Raw genomic sequence first — 24,724 nt, 5'->3', positions numbered from 1 at the left:
TGCGTCTTTTATTCCTCAAAATACAGTAGGAAGTTTACAAATGTAAATGTTGTGAAAAAAGGACTTTTCTCTGTAACTCGTTATGCGAACTTTTTCACTTTTTTCTTTTTGCTAGTTATGCACATTACTCGTTAATGAGAGGTGCTCGTTATGAGAGGTTCCACTGTATATCTGATCCAGTGTCTGTCACTACGAAGTTGTATTTATGCTTCAATTGAAATAATCACCTGTATGTTCCATAATGGATCTTTGTCAGACGGGAGAAATATCTAATTTAACATACTCAACCTATAAAGGATTGTATTAGACTCGTTTTGTGTTTATAACAGCCGATATATAAAATTAATATTTTCTTTTGGAAAATTCGCCTTCGAAAAAACCTTATTTTCGTAAGTTGGCGATGAATGACGTCACGGAAACGATGGAGTTATTTTAATGTTGGTGTCATTGCTAAATTATCGGCGTCTCTATTTGTTGATGTCTATGGTCCACCCTCCCACTACCCCCTCCCCTCATATTAGTATAACACTAATGGAAGTGTAGTGGTAAACAAACAATTCGTACTACTACAGACAATAAACCATATAACGTCATAAAACGTTCGATGACTGAAATTTGATGACGTATGCGAATGCACGTTTTTAGTTTTAATCAAATATCTAAAGTTTAAACATTAATATCTCCCTTAGTTCCCTACAAATTTCAATATGAATGTTACTGATAGTCTTGTGATTTTTCATATTAATTTATTAGCCAATAATCCAACATCTTGACAAAAGCCTATTGGTTGAAATTATAATGTTTTCTTAGTTATGGAATGGTATACTAAAGTATAGTATTGTTTGTGTGTTGCAGGCGTGGGGTTGGGAGCGGGCGGGCGGGATGCCGCTGCCCAAGCGGGCCGTGGCGCCCGTGCACGTGGCGCGGGCCGTGCTGCCGGCGCACCTGCCCGTGCCCAGCGAGCTGGAGGCCGTCACCAACGGGACGCTGGCCAACACTGTCAGGTAGGGAGTACTCGTGTGAAGAAGGTTTACGGCAGGCCTGGCCAACCCAAATAGCATCCCGGGCCGCATGGATGACTTAAAATTTTCCCAAGGGCCGCATACAGACATAAGAATTTTTTATAACAACGAATTTCATACTTGAGTTTTTGTAAGTACATATTATAAATAAGTAGGTACATATTTTGTAAGTACATATTATAAATAAGTAGGTACATATTTTGTAAGTACATATTATAAATAAGTAGGTACATATTTTGTAAGTACATATTATAAATAAGTAAGTACATATTATAAATAATTTGTAAGTACATATTATAAGAAGGATGAAAGCAGACTGAATGCAGTCGAAATGCGATCTCTCAGAAGAATGTGCGACAAATCGATGTATGATAGATGTACGAATAGTGAAATAAGGAAGGAATGCAAAGCTGAGATAAGCATTATGGATAAAATTAAGAAAGGTGTGTTGAGATGGTTTGGACATGTAGAACGAATGAGTGAGGAAAGAACAGTAAAACAAATTTATGAGGCGAATGTTAGCGGGAAAAGAAGCAGAGGGAGACCGAGAAAAACATGGTACGATCAGGTATGCCAAATACTTGAAAGTGGTCAGGTTAGGAGTCGTAACAATCGGCGGGTATGTATGAGGAGATGCATGAACGTGGAAGAGGCGAAGAATGTTTGCAAGGACAGAGTGGTGTGGCGCTCTATTCTCTCTGCCTACCCCTGCGGACTTCCCAGCCTAGTGCTTCCAGTGTTCCTGGACTGGCTTAGCCACATGCGGCCGGGCATTTTCTTTCAGCAAAATCACTTTGTGAATGGGCCTACAGAACATACTGCCATGTCTATTGGCCCATGTACTACGTTTTGCCCTCAAACCTCGATTCAGACTGATGAGCTGTTGTCGGAAGCAATCAGAAGTAACTATTTCACCAGGTTTCAAAGTACAAATACAATACAAAATACACAGCAGCTTTCTGATCACATCAGATGCGGAGCTAAGCCTTCTCTCCATAGATGTTCATACGTTTCGCTTGTGATGTTGATAGTTGACCCGGACCAATGCAATATTTTTTGCATTTTCCTGGCAGAGTATGTTCGAGATAAGGGTCCTCAAGCATTCTATACGCTTCAGCATCAGTTTTCTTTCAGTGAATAGCGAAAAGCAAAATTTCCTGCAAATGCTCTTTTTGATGCGAAATTTGAAATTTTCAAGTCTGTGAAAAAAGGTGCTTATTACGCTGCAAACAAACGACTTATCACATATACAGCTGATATATAAGACCATTAAGCAATGCGTTGTCAACTTCAAGTATGTGCACATACAAAAGCTAGTACTATGTATGTATCATATGCATAAACCTAATATATTTAGGTGGTATGTTTAAGGGTTACTTTTACGTGTTGTTTGAGGTTTATATTTTGGTAGTATGTTTGGGGATTACCCTTAGGTGGCATGTTCAGGGGTTTCATTTAGGTGTTATTTGAGGTTTACATTCAGGTGGTATGTTTGGGGGTTACTACATTTTGGTTATTTGTTTGTTTTCAGACAACTGTCTTCGCTGTCCCGCCACGCTGAGGACCTGTTTGGGGAGCTGGCGCGGGAGGCGGGCGGGCTGGCGGGCCGGGCGCAGCTGCTGCAGGCCAGGCTCGACCGCCTCTCCACTAAGGTCACCAACCTGGACGCCAACGTCGAGGATGGTGAGTGGCCTCTCCTCATATTCTATACATCAAACGTTTCAACAAATTTGCGAGTGTATAACCACTTGCGAATTTGAGCAAATCTTGCATGATCGAGTTTATCAAATACTTGAAAGTGATCAGGTCAGGAGTCAGAATGATTTGAGGGTATGTATGAATGTGGAAGAGGCGAAGGTTGTTTTTGAGTACCAAGTAATGTGGAATTCTTTTCTCTCTGTCTACCCCTGCCGTGGAGCAGCGTGATGGTTAGTTAGTTATAGAGAGGAAGACTGGCGAAAGTTTGGCATGATCAAGTATTTCGAATTCTTGAAAATGGTCAGTTTTGGGGTCTGAATAATCAATGAGGAGTTGTATGAATATGGAGAGGCGAAGATTGTTCGCAAAGATTGAGTGGTGTGGTTATCTCTGCCCCCCTCTGCCGTGAAGCGGCGTGATAGTTAATCATAAAACAAAATATAGAGGAAGACCGAGGAAAACTTGGCTTGATCAAACTTTTCAAATACTTGTCAGTTAGTTCTGTTAGTCCGTTCTGGAGGTCCCGGGTTCGATTCCCAAGGGGGGTAAAATAAATATGAGTGATTTTTTCACTGTAATATTTATTCAATATTACCCTGGACTGGTACCTGAAGCGGAGGGCTGATCACCTTTCCTTCATGTGTAATCGATCGAGATAACACTGCGTTTATATGACGCAGTGCCCTATGCACCATTAGGTGCGGATAAGGGTTTTATTATTATTATTATGTCAGTTAGTTAGTTAAAGAACAAAATATAGAGGAAGATTGAGGAAACTTATCATGATCAAGTATTTCAAATACTTGAAAGTGGTCAGGTCAGGAGTCTGAATTGGTGTAATGATTACACTGATCGATTAAAAATATATCAAGAAAATTGTTTTTACCTTTAATTATCTATTTTTAATTAATGTATAACTTAGTAAATACCACTTTTTCCTAAAATCTATTGTGACACATACGGTGTTTGAAAATGATGCGGAATGCATCGAAACATGTGTCACAGAAGATTAAAAAAAAAACGTGGTATTTACTAAGTAATACATTAATTAAAAATGGATAGATTTTACCACAAGGTGACTGCCGAATCAATTAATGAAATTAAATTATCTAATTTAGAATAAAATAACAACTAAGTAGTTTAGACCAGCAACCGGGTTACGTTGTAACCAACATCATCAGACTGGACGCTTTATCTAATTTAATTATCTTAGTAAAGAGATAGCCGTGCGTATCTCTTGATGCAACTACCACTAACTAGGAAATACTGGTCTAGGATAATCAATCAGCAAGTTTGAAACCCCTCGATTTAGCAATGTCCCTTTGGATTGCAGTGACCATCCAAGACATCCAGATGCGGAAGGCGTTCAAGAGCTCCGCGCAGTTCGACCAGCAGATCTTCTCTCGGGCCACCATGCCCACGGCCATGCTGGAGACGTACGCCTCCTGCGAGCGCCCCCCGCCGCTGGACAAGCTCAACCCGTACCGGGACGACGGGCGCGACGGCCTCAAGTTCTACACGGATCCCGGCTACTTCTTCGAGCTGTGGCGGCAGGAGATGCTGCAGGACACGGAGAGGATACAGCACGACCGGGGGAAGAAGGTCAGTGGTGCCGGCTCTACTATCAATAGACTATTTCTGATTCCGTCTTCAGACCTTCTTCTTCTTTTTAGCCTTATCCGCACCCAATGGTGCATAGGGCACTGCATCATATTGACGCTGTGCTATCTTGATTGTTACTTACATGAAGGCAAGGTGATCACTCCTGCGCTTCAGGAACCAGTCCAGAGTAATATTAAGTAAATATTAGAGTGTAAAATAAACATTACACCATGGAGGCAGATAGAAAGTATTTGATACTTTAATTAATCATGATAATGGATCTGGTATTTTTCTCTAGAGTACGCTGAATATCGGATTTTGGTAGTCAAAGTGTTAATATTTACGTATTCCAGCATGATATTGATATATTTTGGTATATGGCCTTGTCTTCTCCTATGGTCTGCAGTAACAAATGACAAATGACACCTCCTTCGCCATTCCGGTCCACTATGCGAAACACTCTTCAAAAGACCTTGTACCCTTGACTCACATTCTGGGCCCTGCAGATGCGGCCACGCGGCGGCGGCAGCGGCGCAGACGCGGCCCGGCGCAAGCAGCGCGTGCGAGCGCCACCGTGCACGCGGGAGAAGCAGCGGCAGCGCGCACTCACGCGCGGCGAGCACCTCATGCCGCAGGCGCCGCCCGCGCACTACGCACCTGCGCCCGCGACCACGCTCGACCCGCCGCCCTCCTACGAGGCGCTGCAGCAGCACTACAACCACTCGCCAGGTGAGACGCTCTTCATTGAATTGTAGGTGTCTTGGCTTGATGTCAAACATCTATCCTTAGTAATGATAAACTAGTTTGGTCACAAAGTGATAAACCTTCCAACTGATAAAATTGGGATGAAGAATATATATTAACACATTGTCATCGGGTGGTTTTTTCACCAACCCTGACCCTAATTAGTATGCTAATCAACGCCGTATCCTAATCACAAGTACCGCAAACCCAATTCCAATCTGTACAATGTTTTTCGTCATCTCGCACTTCTATTAAAAGTAAGCAACTAGAATAATCATAAGCGTCTCCCGCTCTCTAACAGCGGTATCTAAAAGACGCTTTTAAGCATTTACCGCAAACAATGTGTTTATATTATTTATTATATCGGACATTGGATTATTCACCCTACAGATGGTGTGTCAATATTATAGGTGTCTCAACTTGATATGACATATCTTTTGTTCTTTGTATATGAAAGAAGATGGAAATCTGAGAACTACCTGGTTTTTGGTTGGCTTAAGCCTTAAGCCCTAGGATGCTCAGACTTCCATCTCCTTTCATATAAAAAGAATGATAGATTTTTCATTTCAGATGGCTACAATATTGACATAACATCCGTAGGGTAAATAATCCTGTGTCGAATATAAAAAATAATATAAATATTATTTTCTATATCCCAATGTTATCTCGTTAGTTGGAAGGTGTATTAAATTGTGACAATACTAGCAATATGTATTATACTCTCTTATTGTCATGATATTTATTAGAGTAATCTAGACTAGTGGACTAAGCGCAGACAAATTTTTGGATAAATGAAGTGATGAAAGGTGTTTAGATGACTAATTGTGTTACCATTTTAACCAACTTAGTTTTAAGTGGACCCTCAAAAACGGCTCTGTGAACTAGTTATGAGGTATTAGAATTGTGATGACATAATAGAATGCTATGCATTCCATGGACCGATACGGTCAGCAGTGCAAATGTGCTCCAAAGAGCAAAAATAGAAAGACAGTTGCTGACTTATATCAAAGTCCGGCTGGTATCCTATCTGGGACGTGTGCTTAGAGGAGAGAAGTACGACCTGTAGCACCTGATAGAGGGTCAACGAGGTGTGGGCAGAAGGCAGATCTGACTCCAAAATATCACGGGGATCAGAACAGTTTAGGTGCTGTTTAGAGCTATCAAGACAGGGACATATACTCTCATGTGACTAGGGGAACCTGATGTGATACACCTGTCGAAGGACTGTTCTCCTAAAACCGGTCCCAAGAAAATACTCAATATTTTTTATGTATATTTTTTAAACTTATGAATATAATTAAACCAAAATCATATAACTACAATTAAAAAGTAATAAGTCTCCAAATTTGATTTGAGTTTGCGGTATGCACAAACCAAAAAAATCCTGTGCAAAAGGGTTAAAACCCTTTTATAGTAATACTTTTGATTGAGTTAATTATCATAAAGAATGTGTAGACGAATGCACTAAATTCGTGATAAACATAGAATGATTTCAAACATTGTAATGTCTAAGTAAGTATGTATGTAGTTGTTTGTAAAAAAAAAAGGTTTAACGGAAGGAAATGTATGTATTATTTATTGTATTCCATAAACGTGGAAGTCAAGTTTAACTTTGAACTATCTGATAATGCGTGTCCCTTTTCCTCTGTACTGTAGTCCGACTTTCATTATCATCAGTTGCGATATTGTCGTTTGCGGCATTTAAAATTCGTTCTCCAACTGATCTAGTGATTTTGGTGTTTTATCGCAGATATCATGTGCTTCCGAATATTCTCTCAAAGTCAGAAAAGGATATGTAAAGCGTATTCTGGTAAAATTTATAATTTCTTTACTATCAAAGAAGTATTCTATGAATTTATAAATGCTTATCAGAAGTAAGCAATATTAAAACTTTTTTTTTAAAACATGTTCAATGCATATAAAATAATGTCATACATTGTGAACTTTTCATAACTTTGTTCAAAATCAAATTCTACTTTCTATTTAAACATCATAAATTATTGTATTCCTTTGTGTTTTCAAAACGCATAAAACCAGCTATGAATCCTTGTCTTTATTCAACACGACCCCCGTCAGTCCTGGCTGCAATATTTGTACGGACATGGGAACCGTGTATAAAACGCAAAAAGTGTTAAGGATTAATCCGCAAACCCTCTATTTAGGCATTCTATTTTCTCTGCCTACCCCTGTGGAGTGATGGTTAGTTAGTTAGGATTCTAAACACCTTCTCAAGGGATTGAAAAGTGGGAAAAGTTATTGAGAGAAGGGCGAATGCGTAGAATTTGATTAGAGTAAATAAAAATATGTCCGTGGAAGCTAAACTGCCAATTCACTATGGAGCGCTAGTACCGACACTGGTAATTGGTGAGGAAACATGGAATTGGCCTAAGAAGGATGAAGGCAAAGTAGATGCTGTTAAAGCGCATTCCCTTAGATGAATGTGTGTAATTTTGACTACTAAAAAAATACAAAAATGTTTGTCAATACAATGATTAAATAAATTTCAATAATCAAGTACACTGCGACACAACCTCCAAGGTCAGCCGCTATAAACAAACTGACCCCAAAGCCAAAAATTTTACCCTTCACAATTTTTATGTAGGATTTCAAAGTCAAAAATTGGACTCTCGGCTCTGCTGGCATGTTAAAATGTGAGACTGACACACATCAGAACAGGTTTTCTATATGTGTTGATTACATTTTGCAGGCGTGATGATGATGGACACCCGAGATGGCATGCCGGCACGACCCAACTCCATAGAGCTGTCCCACCAGTACCAGCCGCACCAATCCACTCCCACCAACCTCAACTCGCACGGTAACTTGTTCTACCTTTCACTGTTCCTCGTGGACCATTTTTACTCGGGAGGAATATCATGGTTTAACCCTCGATATCTCCCTCTTTTCTTCACAGATGTCTAATAAAAATAGTGCTTATAATAATTATACAGTGGAACCTCTTATAACGAGTAATTCGCATAAAGAGCCAAAGAAATGTGAAAAAGTTGATCCCTTTACGAGCGACATTTCGCATGAGTTACAAGTCCCTTTTTCACGACATTCACTTGTGAGTTGGGAATTTTGACATATCAACATAGATGAAGAAGAATATGAGGACTGAGTACAGGGCCTATGACCTGTCATAGGCTAGTTGAGTTCAGTTAAATTCAGCATTATGAAAATAAAAATAAAAGACTACCATAATAATAAACCTTGAGTGTAAGTCCATCTCCAAACACAAGAGCTCAGCCTCTGTTTTGTGGAGAGGCACAGCGAAACTAAAATTATATGTTTGCCATATGTATAAATGTATAGAAATTGTACTAAAAAATGTAACTACATTAAATAAATTTAAAAAAGTTAAATTCTACCCATGATTGACAACCACAATACTCTAATTTTTAGAATTTAAACATAATCATCAATAGCTTTTGAGATATTTGAATGCAGAAATATACTCTTCTGGTCAGGTAATACTATGAAACTTTTGGCAATAGGTGAGGAGCCCATGTACGGAACCGGTCCCCTGTCTTCCGAGAGCCTGTACAGTGGCGGGGGCGGCACCCCCCGGCGCGGCCGCCCGTCGGCGCCGCCGCCCGCGCCGCCCGGTCCCTCCACCCCTTCGCGCCGCTCAGCCGCCTCGCGCGACGCTCTGCCGCCGCCGCCGCCGCCGCCCGCCTCTCCGCCCGCGGCCGCGCCGCCGCCGCCCGTCAGCCCGCCCGCCGAGGGGCCCCCGCCGCCGCCGCCCCCGCCGCCGCCCCCCGAGGGCGCGCTCACCCCGCCGCCGCCGCCGCCGCTCTCCAACGGGGACGTGCGCTCCCCCGTGCTGAAGCAGCCCCTCAAGGCGGCGCCCCCGCCCCCCGCGCCCCTACCAGATCCCAGGGATGACCTCCTCAAAGCCATCAGAGACGGTAAGTTTGCGAAGCTCCATCAACTCCTCCACCAATCGAGTAACAGTATGGTAACTAACCTACATCTCACAATTCTAGTCTCACCTTGGTCATAGTACAGTACTCGACTTAGCGTGGGTAATCCGTGCCAACAAAATGGCAAACTAAATAAATTGGCACTAAAAGTCTATTTTCCACATATATAAATGACAATGCTACAGCAAAATGACAATGTTCAACTATCGTGATTTTGTATACGAAAACTAATTTTCAAATGACAAAACAGTATTATTGTACAAATCGACGTGCCCTATGTAAAGTGCTCTAACTACATTTTTGTCAATTTTGAGATATTTGGTATATATTATCAATTGACCGTTATCTACAAATATAAACAAACAAAAAAAATATATAAAATAAATTACGCCTAGTTTTCAGGCGTGTAAGACTCTATCTACATTGAATTTTCCAATTGAACTGAACTCCTAAAACGCTTTCTACTCAATTTTGACAAAGCATAAAGTTTTAAAACGATTTAATACATTATTTTATCGTGTTTTGGAATGTATAATACTAGTACTAATTAAAAAACTAAACTAGATAATACTAATTTCAGATAAAACCGTTAATTAATAAAAAAGAATACAATGAAAAAATCTTCTAAGCTCTCTCCTGTAAAGTAACAGATTTGCAGATAGAGTACTTTACGTAGGGGCCGTCGAAATATAAACTTTTTGGGAATGTAAATAGTATAAACTGATTGGAAAGTCGACACACCGTAATGTAATGAATAAATATTAGGAAATCCACAAGTAAAGACTGCATTTTTCAGTTGCTTGGTGAATCACTTAACCGCTCTATTAAAACAGTATTATAAGTAAAACAAAGCAGCGTAAATAGGGCATTAAGCGGGGTATTACTGCATCAAAAATTGTTTCAACTGCCCTACCCATACGAACGTACCTGATACTGACACTTTGATCACTTTGTGGTCCAATAGCCACTCACCGAAATTAGAGTACTGGTTTCGAGATGTATCCGTCACTTTGTCAGGACATTTGCTATACTTGCATTCAAACAACACTTAACACTACCGTAACTTGTTTAACTTATTTACATCTACTTCTTCTTTCTGTGCCATTTCTAACGAAGATCGGCAATCATCATGGCTATTTTAAATTTTGATGCTGCAGCTCGGAACAGAGATTTGGTGCTTCTGTTAAACCATTGTTGTAGGTTTTTCAGCCATATGATGTCCTTCGGCGTCCTTTAGTTCTTCGTCCCTCAATCTTTCTTTGTATGATAAGGTGGAGAAAACAATATTTTTCATTTCTCATGACGTGTCACATCATACATCAGCTTTCTCTGCTTGATGGTTGACATCTACATAAAATATTATAAAAAATATGCATTATTAGTCTGTCTAAAAATCAACATAACTAATTTTTTATTTTGATATGATTTTTTTAATGTTAAAGATTGAAAACATTAATAAAAATGTAATTTTTATTTTCAGGAATAAAATTACGTAAGGTGGAGAAGAGTAATAGCACTCGAGGAAACGAGTCGGGCAGCGTCGGCAGCGCGGCGCTCCACGACGTGGCGTCCATCCTGGCGCGGAGAGTGGCCGTCGAGTTCAGCGAATCCGACAGCGGCAGCGACTCCGAGGCGGACTCGGACGGCTGGGCGGAACCCCCGCCCGCGTGACACCACCCGCCGCCCGGGGCCCCCGACAGGAGCCACCCCTCCACTCCGCCATCCCAGCCTGTTCAGTCCCCCCCTGCCGCCGCCAAGAGCGCCAAGCCGAACGCCAAGCCCACCTTCCGCATCGACCCGAGCCTCATCAGCGGGCCCAAACCCGCCCCCGACGTGACGGGCGACGTCCCGGAACTAACCGCCCGGAACCCCAACCCCGACCCGGAGCTACCCGTATCTAGCAACGATGGAAAGCCTCCGGCCGAAACGCACGATGAGCCTGTTAATGTCGTCGCGAAACCCGAGGAAAGCCAAGTTATAATAAGGAGGGACAGCGCCAACTCCATCGGCTACAGCGACCGGAAGCCCATGATCAGTTTCGAGAGTCCCATGCCCTCTGTCGAGATGTTGAGGAATAGGATCGGGGCCAACAATAATACCGGAGTGGCTCAGAATAATTACGCGCCCGTCAATGTGAAAAATATTCATTCGCAATTTAAAGTCACAGATTTACAAACTAAAATCATCGAGTCGCACGCACAAGCCCACGACTGCCATTCTAAAGCTGGTGGCGCACAACCTAAAGCGAATGATTCTCCACCCACAGTTAGCGATACGCAACCTAGGGTTAATGATCCGCAATTTAAAGTAACCGACGTAAAATCTAAAGTTAGCGATCCACAATCTAAAGTTTTGGATTCGCATCCTAAAGACAAAAAGATGCCGCCGAAGACGAATGATAAACCTCCGGAAGTTTCACCCCGAGTATCCTCCATGGTATCCAAGGAGCCGCCCAAAGCGACTCCCAACGTCCCATCCCTAAAAGGTAATCCCGGAATGCTGCAGGAACCTGAAAAAGTAGCGAAAGACATCGATTTGCGGCAAAATCCTCAGAAGGTAAACAAATCGCCGGAAAAGAAAAAATCTTCCCAGCAGGCTGAAGAAGAGCAAGTCACGGTGTCCAACGCGATAAAACGTTTCAACGATAAATGCGAAACCGTCACCCATAGCAAATCAGACCTCGGCAAGTCGGCCAAAGTGTTCCACAGCGTCCAGTCCCATAAAGGTCACAACGCCCGGCCCGTGTACGCCACCATGGACTGCCGCAGCAAGAGGAGCAACCTCATGACCCGAGGGTACACGGTCACGGAGTACTCCATCCGCGCCGAGAGCTTCCGGCGCCAGGCCTCCATGACGGGGGCCGTGGAATACAACTGCAAGGAGCGGCCGCACAGCCAGGCGCACTGCGCGCAGTGCGTCAAGCCCGGCGGACACTGCAAGATCCGGTCCAAGAGCCAGAGCTCCGCCGAAGAAGACCCGTTTCGACGGCCGGGATACGAACACGCCCAGATGGAGTACAGAGGGAACGTTCCCGGGTACAGGGTCCGCTTCGACGAGTCCACCCTTCGCGGCTGCGATCAGAGAATCAATTCGGATGTACATCGGCGACCTCGACCGGCTTCCGCGGGCAACTCGGATCACGAGGGAGATGACGATCTTTTCGAAAAGTACGAAACCCTCGTATAAGCGCACCCGTCTGGATCCAGTTTATATTTACGTGTTTCCGTAAAACATTGTTTCATGCGACATCGCTAGCTCTTCTCACTACTAGGGTCACAAGATTCACTAGCATCAATAAACTACTACATACAGTACTACAAGAAAATAATGTATGTCCTAAAAACGCTTCGTATTGTACTCAACCGTGCTAATAGATTACGAGATATTTGTATAAAATCTACAAAATTATTTATCCATTCTTTTTTGTATATCTACTACAGAATATTACAATAAGTATGTTCCGCTAAAATTATCTATTGCCTTCGGCGCGTTGGCCAAGCAATAGGACTGATTGTGTTACTCACTCTGAATCATTCCTGTAAACAGAACTATGTAATCCTAAATGCATTTGTTACATTTGCCAACCAGTTTTTATTAACAATAAATATCGCCTCCGTTCAGCTGGTACACTTGGCGCGTTAGTTTATAACCAGACCTGAATTAGCACTGTAGCATTTTGTGCCGTGCGAATTGAGGTACATAACAATAAATAAAGGTACACACTTCCTTCTTTATTATTTATTACATAGAACTAAATGTAAATATCATCCATTGTTTGCTTCCCTGTTGAAAAAATCAACACCGTATTAATATGTAATGTAATAAATAGTTTGTATCTAATATAGTCTAAATTAGGTAGCGTTATTAAAGTTTTTGCTTTGTACAAATGTTGGTCACCGATGTATCATAATACCGCCATCACTGTGTGGCATTCCGCCGTATGGAGATCCGCAACCACTCCATATATACACTCTTAGACTTCTTGTCTAAGATGATTACAGAGAAGTGAGGAGGATAACTTGAAAACCGAGTATATTTATTTGATATTATGATTGTATAATATCGGCATTTAATAATATAACGATAGTACGCCAAATTTGTGTAGTTGTTAAGCATTTTTAAGTAATGTAGATATTTGTACCTTTTTAGAGTCCAAGTAAGCAGTCATATTTTCAATTAATATTACATCATACATTTCCTACATTTATTGTGCTTTTATTTTGTTTTATATACATCTAAACATTTATGTACATTAATGAAAATTCACATAAAAATACTCCAAAATGATCAGTTCTTCTTCTTACAATGCTCTTTTGGACTTATCTTATAAAACGACATCATAAAATATGTGTTAAAAATGTGGTTTAATATATATATATATTCTGTTATTTTTTTTTATCTTCAAAGTAATAATCCGATGAAAATGTCACAAACTGAAGTTGTTTTTATTTCTTATATAGGTGTCTCAAAACCGGTAGAAAAATTGTCAACATTTGGATATTGAGGTTATGTATGGAATACAACATTCAAAATGTGACAAATGCCCGCAAGCTGTTGGCAAACATTTAGTCTATTGAAATCTTTGGCATAATTGAAGCAAAATTTCACCAACAATTCTAATTTAATACGCCCAGGACACTTTTTATACGTTTTATAACTGTATAAGCTGCAGTGTAGCATCCTCCAAATAAAATTATTAAATTAAACAAAAATAAGCCTCAAATTCATTTAATAATGCGGGAAAAGATGGTACTGTCTGCAAAAATTTTCAGTTGTGAACTTAAACATTTTAAAGCTTGCTGACAATAAACGTAATGTCAGCGTTACTTATTTGACAACGAAAAACATTTAAAATTCAAAATAAAAGTTTGTTTTGAGACACGCTGGAATATCAATAAAAAAATACAAATATTTTACGGTATTGTTAGTATGAAACACCATTAATTTTCTTTTGTCGTATTCTAACAGCAACAGATTTTGTTTTAAATGCGGAAATGGTATATAAATATATTTTATAAGATATTTTTGTAAAACACGATGGATAAATGCGAGAGTGAGTAGCAAAAATGTGTACGGTTTATGAAAATAGCATTCCTGAAAATGACAGCGAAGAAGATAGATTGAAGTGCGTGCAACGAATAGACTTAAAACATTACGATTATTATTATAAACTTGAGATGTATGATGTATGCATCCTAACCTTATATTTATACATGTATTCTTTTAGTTCAATGCTGTTTTGCTGACAAGATAATATGTGTTACTTGATAAAAGGCTTCACAATGCACATCCGGTGTTTTCTGAATTATCATTTATTTAAATTTATATGAAAGTAACAGTTTATACCGAACTGTGAAGATTAACAATTTGAGTACTAATGTACATATCTTAATGCTTAATCATTTTGATTTTTATTTATATTTCATTTTGTCACTTTCGATCCATTTGTTTTTCTCAAAGATGTATTATTTTAAAACAACAAGCAAAAGAAGCCGAAATAAAAATGTATGTCATTTAAATTTAAACACTTTTGTTTGTCATTTTGACTACTAAATTGGTGATTTTCGTGCAAACCATCATTAGGTTACCTTCAAAACTGTATTTTTCATGATGGCAACATTGCAATTTTTTAAAAAAAAAGCGTATTGTTAAAAAACAGATTGTTTTCCCATTGTTTTTTATAAAAAGTAATACATTTATGTATCCCTGAAAATTACACTGCCAGGTTTGTGTATACATGTTTAATTAGACACTACATGATTGCACTTTTGAAAAAAATTTAATGTGTAGTTGTATAAATATTTTAAAAATCTAATCCGTTTTTCCAAGTAGGAATGTAAAACCTTGTCATATGGTGAAATTTTATTGCATGGAAAATATTATAAAAAATGTCTGTTTAAAAATTGGTATGTATATAATATTCCCACTCACTTCATTTAATAATACTTTATTTTATTTCTTTTTTAAATAATAATTGCCGGGATTGATTTGAGCTAGTAAATTTTGTTATTATTATTTAACCTGTTTGTATATTTACAAATTTGAATATAATCCCGTTACTTTCCGACGGGAGGACTACTCTATTGTATATGTACTGTTTATTACATAAGCATAGTTTAAGTGGAGAAAATTTTATTTAATATCGAGTAACTTTTTTGTTACTTGGCCGAAAAGTGGCAAATATTTTTTTTTATATATAACATAACATTGGAAATTTGTTTGAACTTAGACATTTAATTAAATTTCATCACTCTAATTTTGTTTTATTTTTTGCCCCATGTCATTCAAAATTGAGTGAAAAAGAGGAAAGCAGGATTGTTGTGTCGAAGAATTGAAAATTAATGCGACAGTTCTGGTCAAGTTCAGTAAAAATCCACTCAATGGGCGTTTGTCCACTACACGGAATTTCGCCGTCTGGCAGTCCGATTTTGAAAAATGAAAACGACTAGACAGTTTAGCATGATCAAATTTACGCGCAACATGTTCACGCACAGATCAAGAGCTTCGATCCGAATAAAGATGGACAAAAGCACGATCCAAAAGCCAATCGTCGTTTTAAAACGCTAACTGACGTGCCGGACGGTAAAATTACACGGAATTCCGGGTAGTGGACAAGCGCCCAATGTGCATCAGAGCTCGGGAAAGATATTAGAACTCGAATGTAAATCAATCTGAATTCACTCTTAGCCCTTTGACTGAGAATTTTCATGAAGATTTGTTAAAAAAAATGAGCAGGTTATCTTGTGAAAATGGCACTGTATAAATTACCATAAATTATTACAATAATACATATATAAGTATTCTTTTTCATCTATAAAAGAAAAATATGTGCTAGTGGGAGAAATTACATTTTTGTTTTCATATTATTTCCCCTCCCTGACTAAATAAAAATTTATTTTATTTAGTCAGGCAATAATAATTTATTTATAAATTTTACCCTTGAAGTTATCTTTATAATCAAAACAACAAAGCTTTGTTTCGGCATCAAGTTGGTTGGAAAAAGGTTTTAAGAAAAGTGAAAAAAAAACGTTGGCAAAGAATGGTTAGGTGTTATTTTTGATCAGTACTTCTATACAGAGTTGAACAGTGGACCCTCAAGATCAGCATTATGAACTGAGGCATTCCAAATGTGGCTACATCATAGAATGCTACGCATTCCATGGGCCGATATGGTCAGTAACGCAAACATGCTCCAAAGAACAGGGAGGTAGTTGCTGACTGATTTCAAAATCTGGAGGGGTGTCCTATTTGGGGTATGTGCTTAGAGGTGAGGAGTACGAGCTTTTGCTCCTAATCATAAAATGCTCTTTGGAAAAGTAAAGACGTGAGATGATAGGACATCTTGAGGTAAGAGGACTTTGTTACTACTCTAATGGGGAATACAGGAAATAGCGACAAGGCCGGTGTCAAATCATATAAAAATCTGCAAAACCTTACTTTTTACAGAAATCAGTAGAAACTGTTGCTTAGATAAAAGTTTAATTTAAATTTAATATACATATAATTTATAAGTTTGAAAACATAAGTGATTGATTAATAAAAAAAATGAGTAGGTACTTACTTTCATCATTTATAACATTTTGTTATTATTTCACTATGGTAACACTACACTCGTGTAAGTACTGGAAAAAAACGACTGGTTAGATATTTATGTACTACCCACCAGATATTTTGTGTTTACGTTTTTGACGTAAGTGTAAAGTGTGCCATTTTGAATTTCGAAAGTGTATCGGTTTATTATAGAAAACATTTTTTTCCAAATATTTTATTTTTTATGACTCGTATGTCTATATATTTGTAAATAATCCAAATTCTAATAGTTGTAAGTTTGCTTAACGATGTCGTCCGCGATTTATTTAGAAGTTTATCTGGATAGTTTACAACATTTACCTATCGAATTGCAGAGAAATTTTAAATTAATGCGCGATTTAGATGACAGAGCTCACAGTCTGATGAGGACGATCGATTTAATGGCGGATGAATTTCTTCCGGATGTTCCCAAATTGGACGAAGAAGCGAGAATAGAGAAAGTGAACGCGATACAAAGCTTGTTTAACAAGGCTAAAGAGTACGGAGACGATAAAGTTCAGCTCGCCATTCAAACGTACGAGCTCGTCGACAAGCACATTCGGCGGTTAGATTCGGATCTGGCCCGGTTCGAGAGAGAAATTCAGGACAAAGCCTTCAGCTCCCGAATGGCTCAGAAGGCGGCGGCGGAAGAGAGAGATACCGGCGCCCCCAATCAGAAAAAGGGCCGCAAGAAGGTGAAAGGGGACGCGAAGGTCGGGGCCTCCGCTCCCGGAAAGAAGAAGCGCTCCGGGGCTTCTAGCGAGGAAGAAGGGGCCGCCACTACCACTCGAGGGGGCGCGTCGGTGAAGAAAAAGCAGCAACGCAAAGGAATAGGCACCGGCGTAGGAGCGGTCAAGGAAAATGACGACAGCGCCGAGTCTTCGGGGATAGCCCATCCGAGCGACGTGCTGGACATGCCGGTGGACCCCAACGAGCCCACATACTGCCTGTGTCACCAGGTGTCGTACGGAGAGATGATCGGTTGTGACAACCCCGACTGCCCCATCGAGTGGTTCCACTTCGCGTGCGTCGGCCTCACCATCAAGCCCAAGGGCAAGTGGTACTGCCCCAAGTGCACGCAGGACCGCAAGAAGAAGTGAACAGCGCACATCTCCGCCCGCTACATCTCAGTTTCTTGTGTTCTACATATTTACTAAACATGGACACATGTAGTAAGGTTTGTTTTATATAATTTTATACAAGTACAATACTACTGAGATTATTATGCCTTATTTGTAAGTATTACAATTATTAGTAGGTAATTATGTCATTTATCAAATTCTAAATACATACTTTTAAATGTCTATATTTTAAAAATATGTTCCAGACTGATCAATGCCACTGAGTATTCTTTCTCTGGCCCTAATTTGGTCAGTGAAAATTTTATAAAATGAAGACTGTTCTATTAGTTTTGTAAAGTATTTGGTAAAATAATGATGATTATTTTTGCCTTCTTTTAACATTCCAGATTTATTATACTATTAATGGTTTTAATAATAAAATTGGTAAATTCAATTTAATATACTCGAATATAAAGATTTACCCTTTTGACAATATTGCGGTTATTTCTTTATTAAAATTATATCCATCCATTATTGAATAAAGTATAATAGTGTAGGACGTTTTTAATTTATTTTAAGAAATATGTATTTAGTAATGTAAAGTAATTATACAATTTTGACCCTCTTTCCGGCAAAACATTTTAAATGCCAGTTAGGAAAAGATTCATTTGTTTTAGTAAAGGGTCAATATAAAATTCTAATCAAAACTATGACTAATATAATCGTTTTGTTATATTGTTTACTATGACTTAAAAATGAAAACTTTGGGTGTGTATAAATATGAATAATTGACAGTAGAAGAGTTTTAATCATCTCGGAAGAGCCATAAAATTGTTTTCATTTTTTTTTATTACTTATGGTATCATTCATTTATTTTAATTCTGATTTAGATACACTGGAAAAATCACAAAGTACCCTTTGATATATGGAATTTCAGCTGTGAAGTTACTGATGTAAACAGCTTGTCAATTAGAATGAACCTGTATTTAAATATTGTTGGAATGAATTGTGTATTAATTTTTACTATTAAGTGTTTTTACTGAAATAACTATATGACTTTAAAATAAAAAGTGTTCACGCATGATAGTTTTTCAATACATTTGAAAAATTCTCATCTTGAATGTATCACAAGTCTGGATTTGTACCAGCGCTTTTATTACTTGTACATAGTATGAATTTTGACTTGCCGCGCACTATGATCAAATATTATTTTTTTAGTGTTGCTGTGTTTGTATCGATTACTAGGCTATTATAATATCAAACGGGTGATGTGTTTCACGTTTAATTGACTTTTTATATTCCCTATTTTGTACAGTGAATAATAACGGGATCGCCACCATTTAGAGACCCCGCTAGTAATATTATCAAATAATACTAATTCTATAATCAATATTTGAAACATTATGTGATTTTTAAATAAGTGAAGTTAATTATTAAGTAGTTTCGCAAAGCAATAAGTTTTTTTTTTGTATTTTAAAATCTTAAGTAAGGAGTGGTTTGTTTTGAAACTAATCAATAATTATAATTTTTAAAAAATATTTTAGTAATTATAGAATGAGTATATGATGACATATAATTTCTTGCCTTATGTATGTTTTCCTGGTATCCGACAAAGGTATGGCATACTGTGTGGTATATGGTATATCCCATAATATTTGGTGAGGAAATGACATCCAAATATTGCAGAGTTCACAGGAGGATATTAATCTATTTGATGACCATGATCATTCTAGAAATATATTTGATTTAAATTTAAAAGTAGACAACCTTATGAAGATTGCTTTTTGTATGTAATAAAATCTTAACACCATTCAAGCAATAATATCCTTTAACTACGCTGTGAGCTGTCCTTAATTCAGCCTATGAATTGTTAAATGCTCATTATTTTACATACATATATTTATCTATTTTATAAGTAAAAATCACAATAGTTTAAATGAATAATCACAGAGTCTAAAATGGCCTAATTTATGTGATTCTGTATTCGTTCAACTCACAATCGGTTTCTTAGACTAAATAGTGAGATTTCACTTGTAACTTTCAATATTTGTGTAAGTAGTGTGTATGTCTAATATATAAAAATTAAAATTAAAATTTATTCAATTCAAGATCTCCGGTATGACAATGGCGGTGATGGAAAGAATGTTTTTTAAATCATATTTTATATGCATATTCTGTGATCCAAATATAACAGACTGAGTATGATCATGTTTATATGCTCTATATACGCCCATGCAAAGTTTTGAATAGTTGCTGATTTTATATTAATTTTTTATAATAATTTGATTTCCCGTGTCAATCTCCATTCCATCTTGACAATCTATAAAACTTGAAATATGTAGGAAAATAGATTTATTACTTGTGTATAGACATGGTTACAATTTTGTATTTATTTAATGTTTAATGCGCAAATGGTGTTGTTGTAACATAATTTTCTTTTAACTATTTACTTTATTATTGTAATAAATAAAATATTATAAATATATTTGTTTTTATTTAATAAACTTTGTTATTTTTGGCATGAAAATATTATATTTTAATCACACATTTCATTTATAAGTCAGTAAATATAAAATTTACAGATTTATGTTTTCAATTCAAAAAGAGGATTAGAACATATATCGCTCACTCCTTTTGTGTCGCACAGACAGCGTCTGTCCAACACACCGCTAGACTGTGTATAGGTGTGGATGTGGCTTCTCCGCTCCGTCGCTCTCGGGGTCGTAAATCCCGAAAGTAATGAGCTATGGGTCCGTGTAATCGATTCGTAGTCCAGTGGGTGTAGCGATGGTCAAGTCCCAGAAGATTCCGAAATCGAAGTAGTGGCGCAGGGTCGTTGAGGATCAAAGTAAAACGAAGAACTCGGTGTGAGTGGAATCCTTTATTCATAAAATGGCACAGATATTTATATGTTCATAACCAGCGCGGTCCGTCGAAATCGACCGAGCGACAGAAATCTTCTCCCCCTACCCTAACCTGCGCCAGGCCGGCCGCCCGCAACGTAAATACGATCTTAAACACGTAAATACTACGTAAAAACGCCGCGCGCGCCGAGCCTAGAGCATTCGGGATTCGGTGGTCATGGCGAGAAGTCGTTGCGCTCGACCGATTTCCCCGCTCACAACGTAAATACGGTCTTACGCACCACGTATAAGACGCCGCGCGAGCCGCGCCTAGCGCATTCTATATTTGATTGTCGTTGCGAGAGGACGTCGGTGCGCTTGGTCGATTTCCCCGCTCATGTTTACATATATTTAATCCATTTTGGGGCCGTGTACTCAGCTGGTCCGTTACACCTTTCAAGAACGTCATAAATCAAAATTCCTCAATTTTCAGTTGTGCATGTTTTCGGAATGCCCAGAAAATGTACTATATCCCAGCAAAAGCGGCATATTTTAAACTTAATATTTACTCGCTACAGAGCAGAAAGTGTTGTTTTTGCATTTTGAAAACAAGGTATTGTTTTATAATTTTTTTAAATAAAGTAAATATTTTTCAAATGGAGAAAAAACCTTCAGGTTTTACCTAAAAAGATCTGTTGCACAGTAAAAAGTTTAATAAGCGGCTTGATATTTATTTTTAATACATTGTATTCTATTTTATAACTTTAAACACTTTCTCCTGAAAAATCAAGTTTTTTGATTTATGACGTTCTTGAAAGGAGTGAGCGATATGTTACTTCCTACTACATATTTTACTCTTATACTTTGGCGCTGTTATCACTTGCGAGCAGATTGGAAAGAGTAAGTAATGGACGAAATACACTACATATTTGTCTGGTGCTATAATATAATTTATTCCGGCTTAAATAAGTGATTGTTGCAGTACTTAGCTATATTTTGTTCTCAACTATTTACAGTATTATTAAATGGTAATCCTGAAATTATCCGGAACATTGGTCTGTATGTTTCCAAAAGTTACCTAAGACAGCGACAGCATAGATTGTTTCACATTCCTATATAGAGGACCAACCTGTCGATGATTGTGCCTGTGGGAAGAGCTACCGCTATGCTGTACAATACCACGTTGGATTGATCTGTTCCATGTGTCTGAGGGAGTATTCCGAAGCGGGATTCTTCTACATCTTTAACTGGAATGTTCTCGGTTACTTTCTAATTGGTTTTTTAAATATATACGCTTTAAATTTTAGTTTGAAATGTATGTTAATTATTATTGAAATTGAAATAAAAATAATAAAAATAATTATTATTGAAATTGAAATTGAAATTAAAATAATAAAAATAGAAATATGGTAGAAACAAAATTGTAATTCTGGAGAGGTGACTAAAGACTCCAGTGCTGCCATATGTCCAACCCCATCTGTGCTCCACAAACAGTTTCATGATGAGGTTGGAACTCTTCACCAGCCTCTTCTGAGAGCCTGCTACTCGACTTTGTGTGCTGGAACGTACCACTCGCATTACAGTGTTGGGGTAACTTCATGAGGGTCCATAAAACGCTTAGCATAGGTGTTAACCCTAGATTTATAACCTTTTGTCTTCAGTCCGCACAATATGTATGAGTAAATATTTGGAATAGGTACCCTGCATTCAATTACATTAAAAGTATTTTTATTTTTATTTTTATTACTAATTTAAGAAGTTCCAATATGAATTAGTTTTATTCCATTTTGTTAACAAAGCATTTTTTTAAATACGCTGAAAGTGGTCATCAGTAAGATGAAAGATCATGAATTGTCTCATAAATATGGTTATAAATCTAGTCAACTAATTATCTACAACTAGCATATCGTATCATCAGTCTATCACTGGGCCTTACTTGGGATTACAGTAATAGATACAAAAATCCAGTTTTAACAGGGACTCCGGCAAATCCTGAATTTTATAGAAAATTTCTAACACATTGGCCATGTACGCTGGTATTTAAATATTTTGTTTAAAAAAAATAAAACACATAAAAATTTTAAACCTTTATATATATTTTTTTAATATAAAAAAGTTCCATATTTAAATCCAAACATCTCTAAAAACTTTTTTTGTGTTCTTCTTTTTGGATTACTGAGACCGTATGTCATGTCACAATAACAAATTACAGTATTTACTATGATAATTATAATTTTGAATCAGTAATTTTCCATATACTGGCTTTCCTTGTAATGTATGAGATTTAAAATCTTTTAAATTATTATTTTATTATAAAAAATATTTTTAAATGATATTTTCCTATTACATATATCATTCAATTGTTTAAACTTTTACCATTAAAGTACATACCTTGTGGAATCCCACATAATGCTACATTATATTTATTCAATAATTATTTATTAACATTATTGATATCAATAAATAGCGCAAAAAGTAATAAATTTTTCAATATTTATCTTAATAAAAACTACAATAAACATTATATGAGGTGAATAATGATAATAATCAGATGAAGTTATATTATTCATGAAGACGCCTACTAGACTATGCCTTGGTAAATAATTAAACGGTTTAAACACTATATATCTATAACGATTTTAGTTTGAGAATTCTCTATTACAACTATTTCTTAGATCTTAATTATTATTATGTCATAATTTTATTTTTTTAGTGTTCTACTTTCTTTTTTAATCTTCTTAAATTGTAATTCATTAAACAAAACAGTTTAATTGAAAACATAATTCGCTCTGGTTGTATAAGATAAATTGTCAGGTGATGTGTTGCAACCTTATTGACCCCATGCACATGATAAGTGACTCTTGTGCGTCTAGCTGTCGAATTTTTATTTCAAGGCCCACCTACAGTGGCGTTCTCATGGAGACCTTGCTCAGTTTCTTGTCTAGAGATACACAGAATAAAACTTTCGACCATATCACATTGGAATTTTTTCATTTTTAACCTTTCCCTTCCGGTGCTGAAATAAAACGCGTGTCCTGGAGTTGGGTAGTCACTACACAATAAAAAATTCAATCGGAAAAATACGGACATTCATAGCTAATCCCCTTAATTAATTATATATGAAGTCAAAAATCATAATAATTTAGATTTATTTGCTGAAAACATTTAAAAAAAACCCTCTGGCAACGCTCACGGAACAAGCATAGTTCCACTCTTGTCGGAAGCCCAAAAGCGACTGCCGACTGCCGCTAGCCGGAGAACATTGAGCTTTGAACTCCTTGCACTTGCACAATGCAAGTATGCAAGAGTGAGGTGCGAATATAGCGCCTCCCGCACACTCTTTACGCGCTGTTTATACGCTAATTTGTTTTCGATGTTCACAAAATACCTCCGATGTACCCGATAAATACTAATTATTATTAATATTATTTTTTAAATCAATGCGTAAATATGTTATGGAGGAATACCTAAAATCTTAGCCTTGTATTTATTATATTTATAGAGATATTATGGTTATTAGAAGCAATGTGTACTAGGTACACAACACCGGGAAGGGAGGGTTAAATCATATCACATGCGTTCACATGAGATAAGCAACAGTAGTTTATCGCGTCTAAAGGGAGATAAGTTAATGCTACAATATAGTATTATTTGGTAGATTATTCCTAATATCTTCATTTAAAAATTGTCAATTGATTTAATAGACTATCAACAGATTTAATAAATTGCTTTGAGTCGGGTTGTGGTCCCGTATTCAGTGTTACAGACTCCAAGTCAGAGTTTCTAGGTTCGACCCCCACTTACTATAACTTAATTATTGTTTAAAGTATTAACCTAGGCTATCTTGAAAAATTTATTCTTAACAAAAGAAGACATTTTTTTTATAATTAAAAAAAATTAATACAGCATGATAAGAAATAACATATGGAAAATTTCATTTGCATATACAATAAGTTTTTTAATATATTTCTGTTCAGCGTATATAATAAATATGTACAATATTGAATCAAGGTGCGTCGCAATGTAGTATAACATATTTCTCACAGAAACTCTTTACTTACAAATGATATATTTATAAAATTAGATACATATATTTTTTTTAATTTTCTACTTTTTTTCTTTCTAAAATTGCTGATATTTTTAATATATAAAAAAATATGGGTATTAAAAAATAGAAAAACATTAGTGAAATTTAATTTGTTTCAGTTAAATTTTTGTACAATTCTTGGAATTGATTACACAATGTATCATTTGTTAAC

The 24,724-nt window shown here is 37.2% G+C and overlaps 2 protein-coding genes across 2 annotated transcripts in view; both read left to right on the top strand.

Annotated features, from left to right (window-relative positions):
* LOC148310007 (uncharacterized) overlaps positions 1-10,676 on the top strand; it is a 34,479-nt gene extending 23,803 nt beyond the window's left edge. The window contains exons 2-8 of the mRNA XM_088259178.1: positions 856-1,004; positions 2,554-2,705; positions 4,054-4,322; positions 4,829-5,051; positions 7,774-7,884; positions 8,564-8,977; positions 10,473-10,676. Coding sequence (XP_088115304.1) covers positions 883-1,004; positions 2,554-2,705; positions 4,054-4,322; positions 4,829-5,051; positions 7,774-7,884; positions 8,564-8,977; positions 10,473-10,663 — 1,482 coding nt within the window. The 5' untranslated portion in view covers positions 856-882 and the 3' untranslated portion in view covers positions 10,664-10,676. The remainder of the gene's footprint in view (positions 1-855; positions 1,005-2,553; positions 2,706-4,053; positions 4,323-4,828; positions 5,052-7,773; positions 7,885-8,563; positions 8,978-10,472) is intronic.
* Positions 10,677-16,610: 5,934 nt separating this feature from the next.
* LOC148310006 (inhibitor of growth protein 5-like) lies at positions 16,611-20,057 on the top strand. The gene has a single exon (XM_088259164.1). The coding sequence runs from the start codon at positions 16,831-16,833 to the stop codon at positions 17,659-17,661; it is 831 nt and encodes a 276-aa protein (XP_088115290.1). The 5' UTR covers positions 16,611-16,830; the 3' UTR covers positions 17,662-20,057.
* Positions 20,058-24,724: the final 4,667 nt, after the last annotated feature.

Source organism: Brachycentrus maculatus, unplaced genomic scaffold (genome assembly GCF_059751285.1).
Source record: "Brachycentrus maculatus isolate JH-2025_06_01 unplaced genomic scaffold, ASM5975128v1 h1tg000113l, whole genome shotgun sequence".
In the NCBI taxonomy this organism is placed as follows: domain Eukaryota; kingdom Metazoa; phylum Arthropoda; class Insecta; order Trichoptera; family Brachycentridae; genus Brachycentrus; species Brachycentrus maculatus.
Note: the sequence above shows the minus strand (reverse complement) of the source record. Positions and strands in the feature narration are given on the sequence as shown.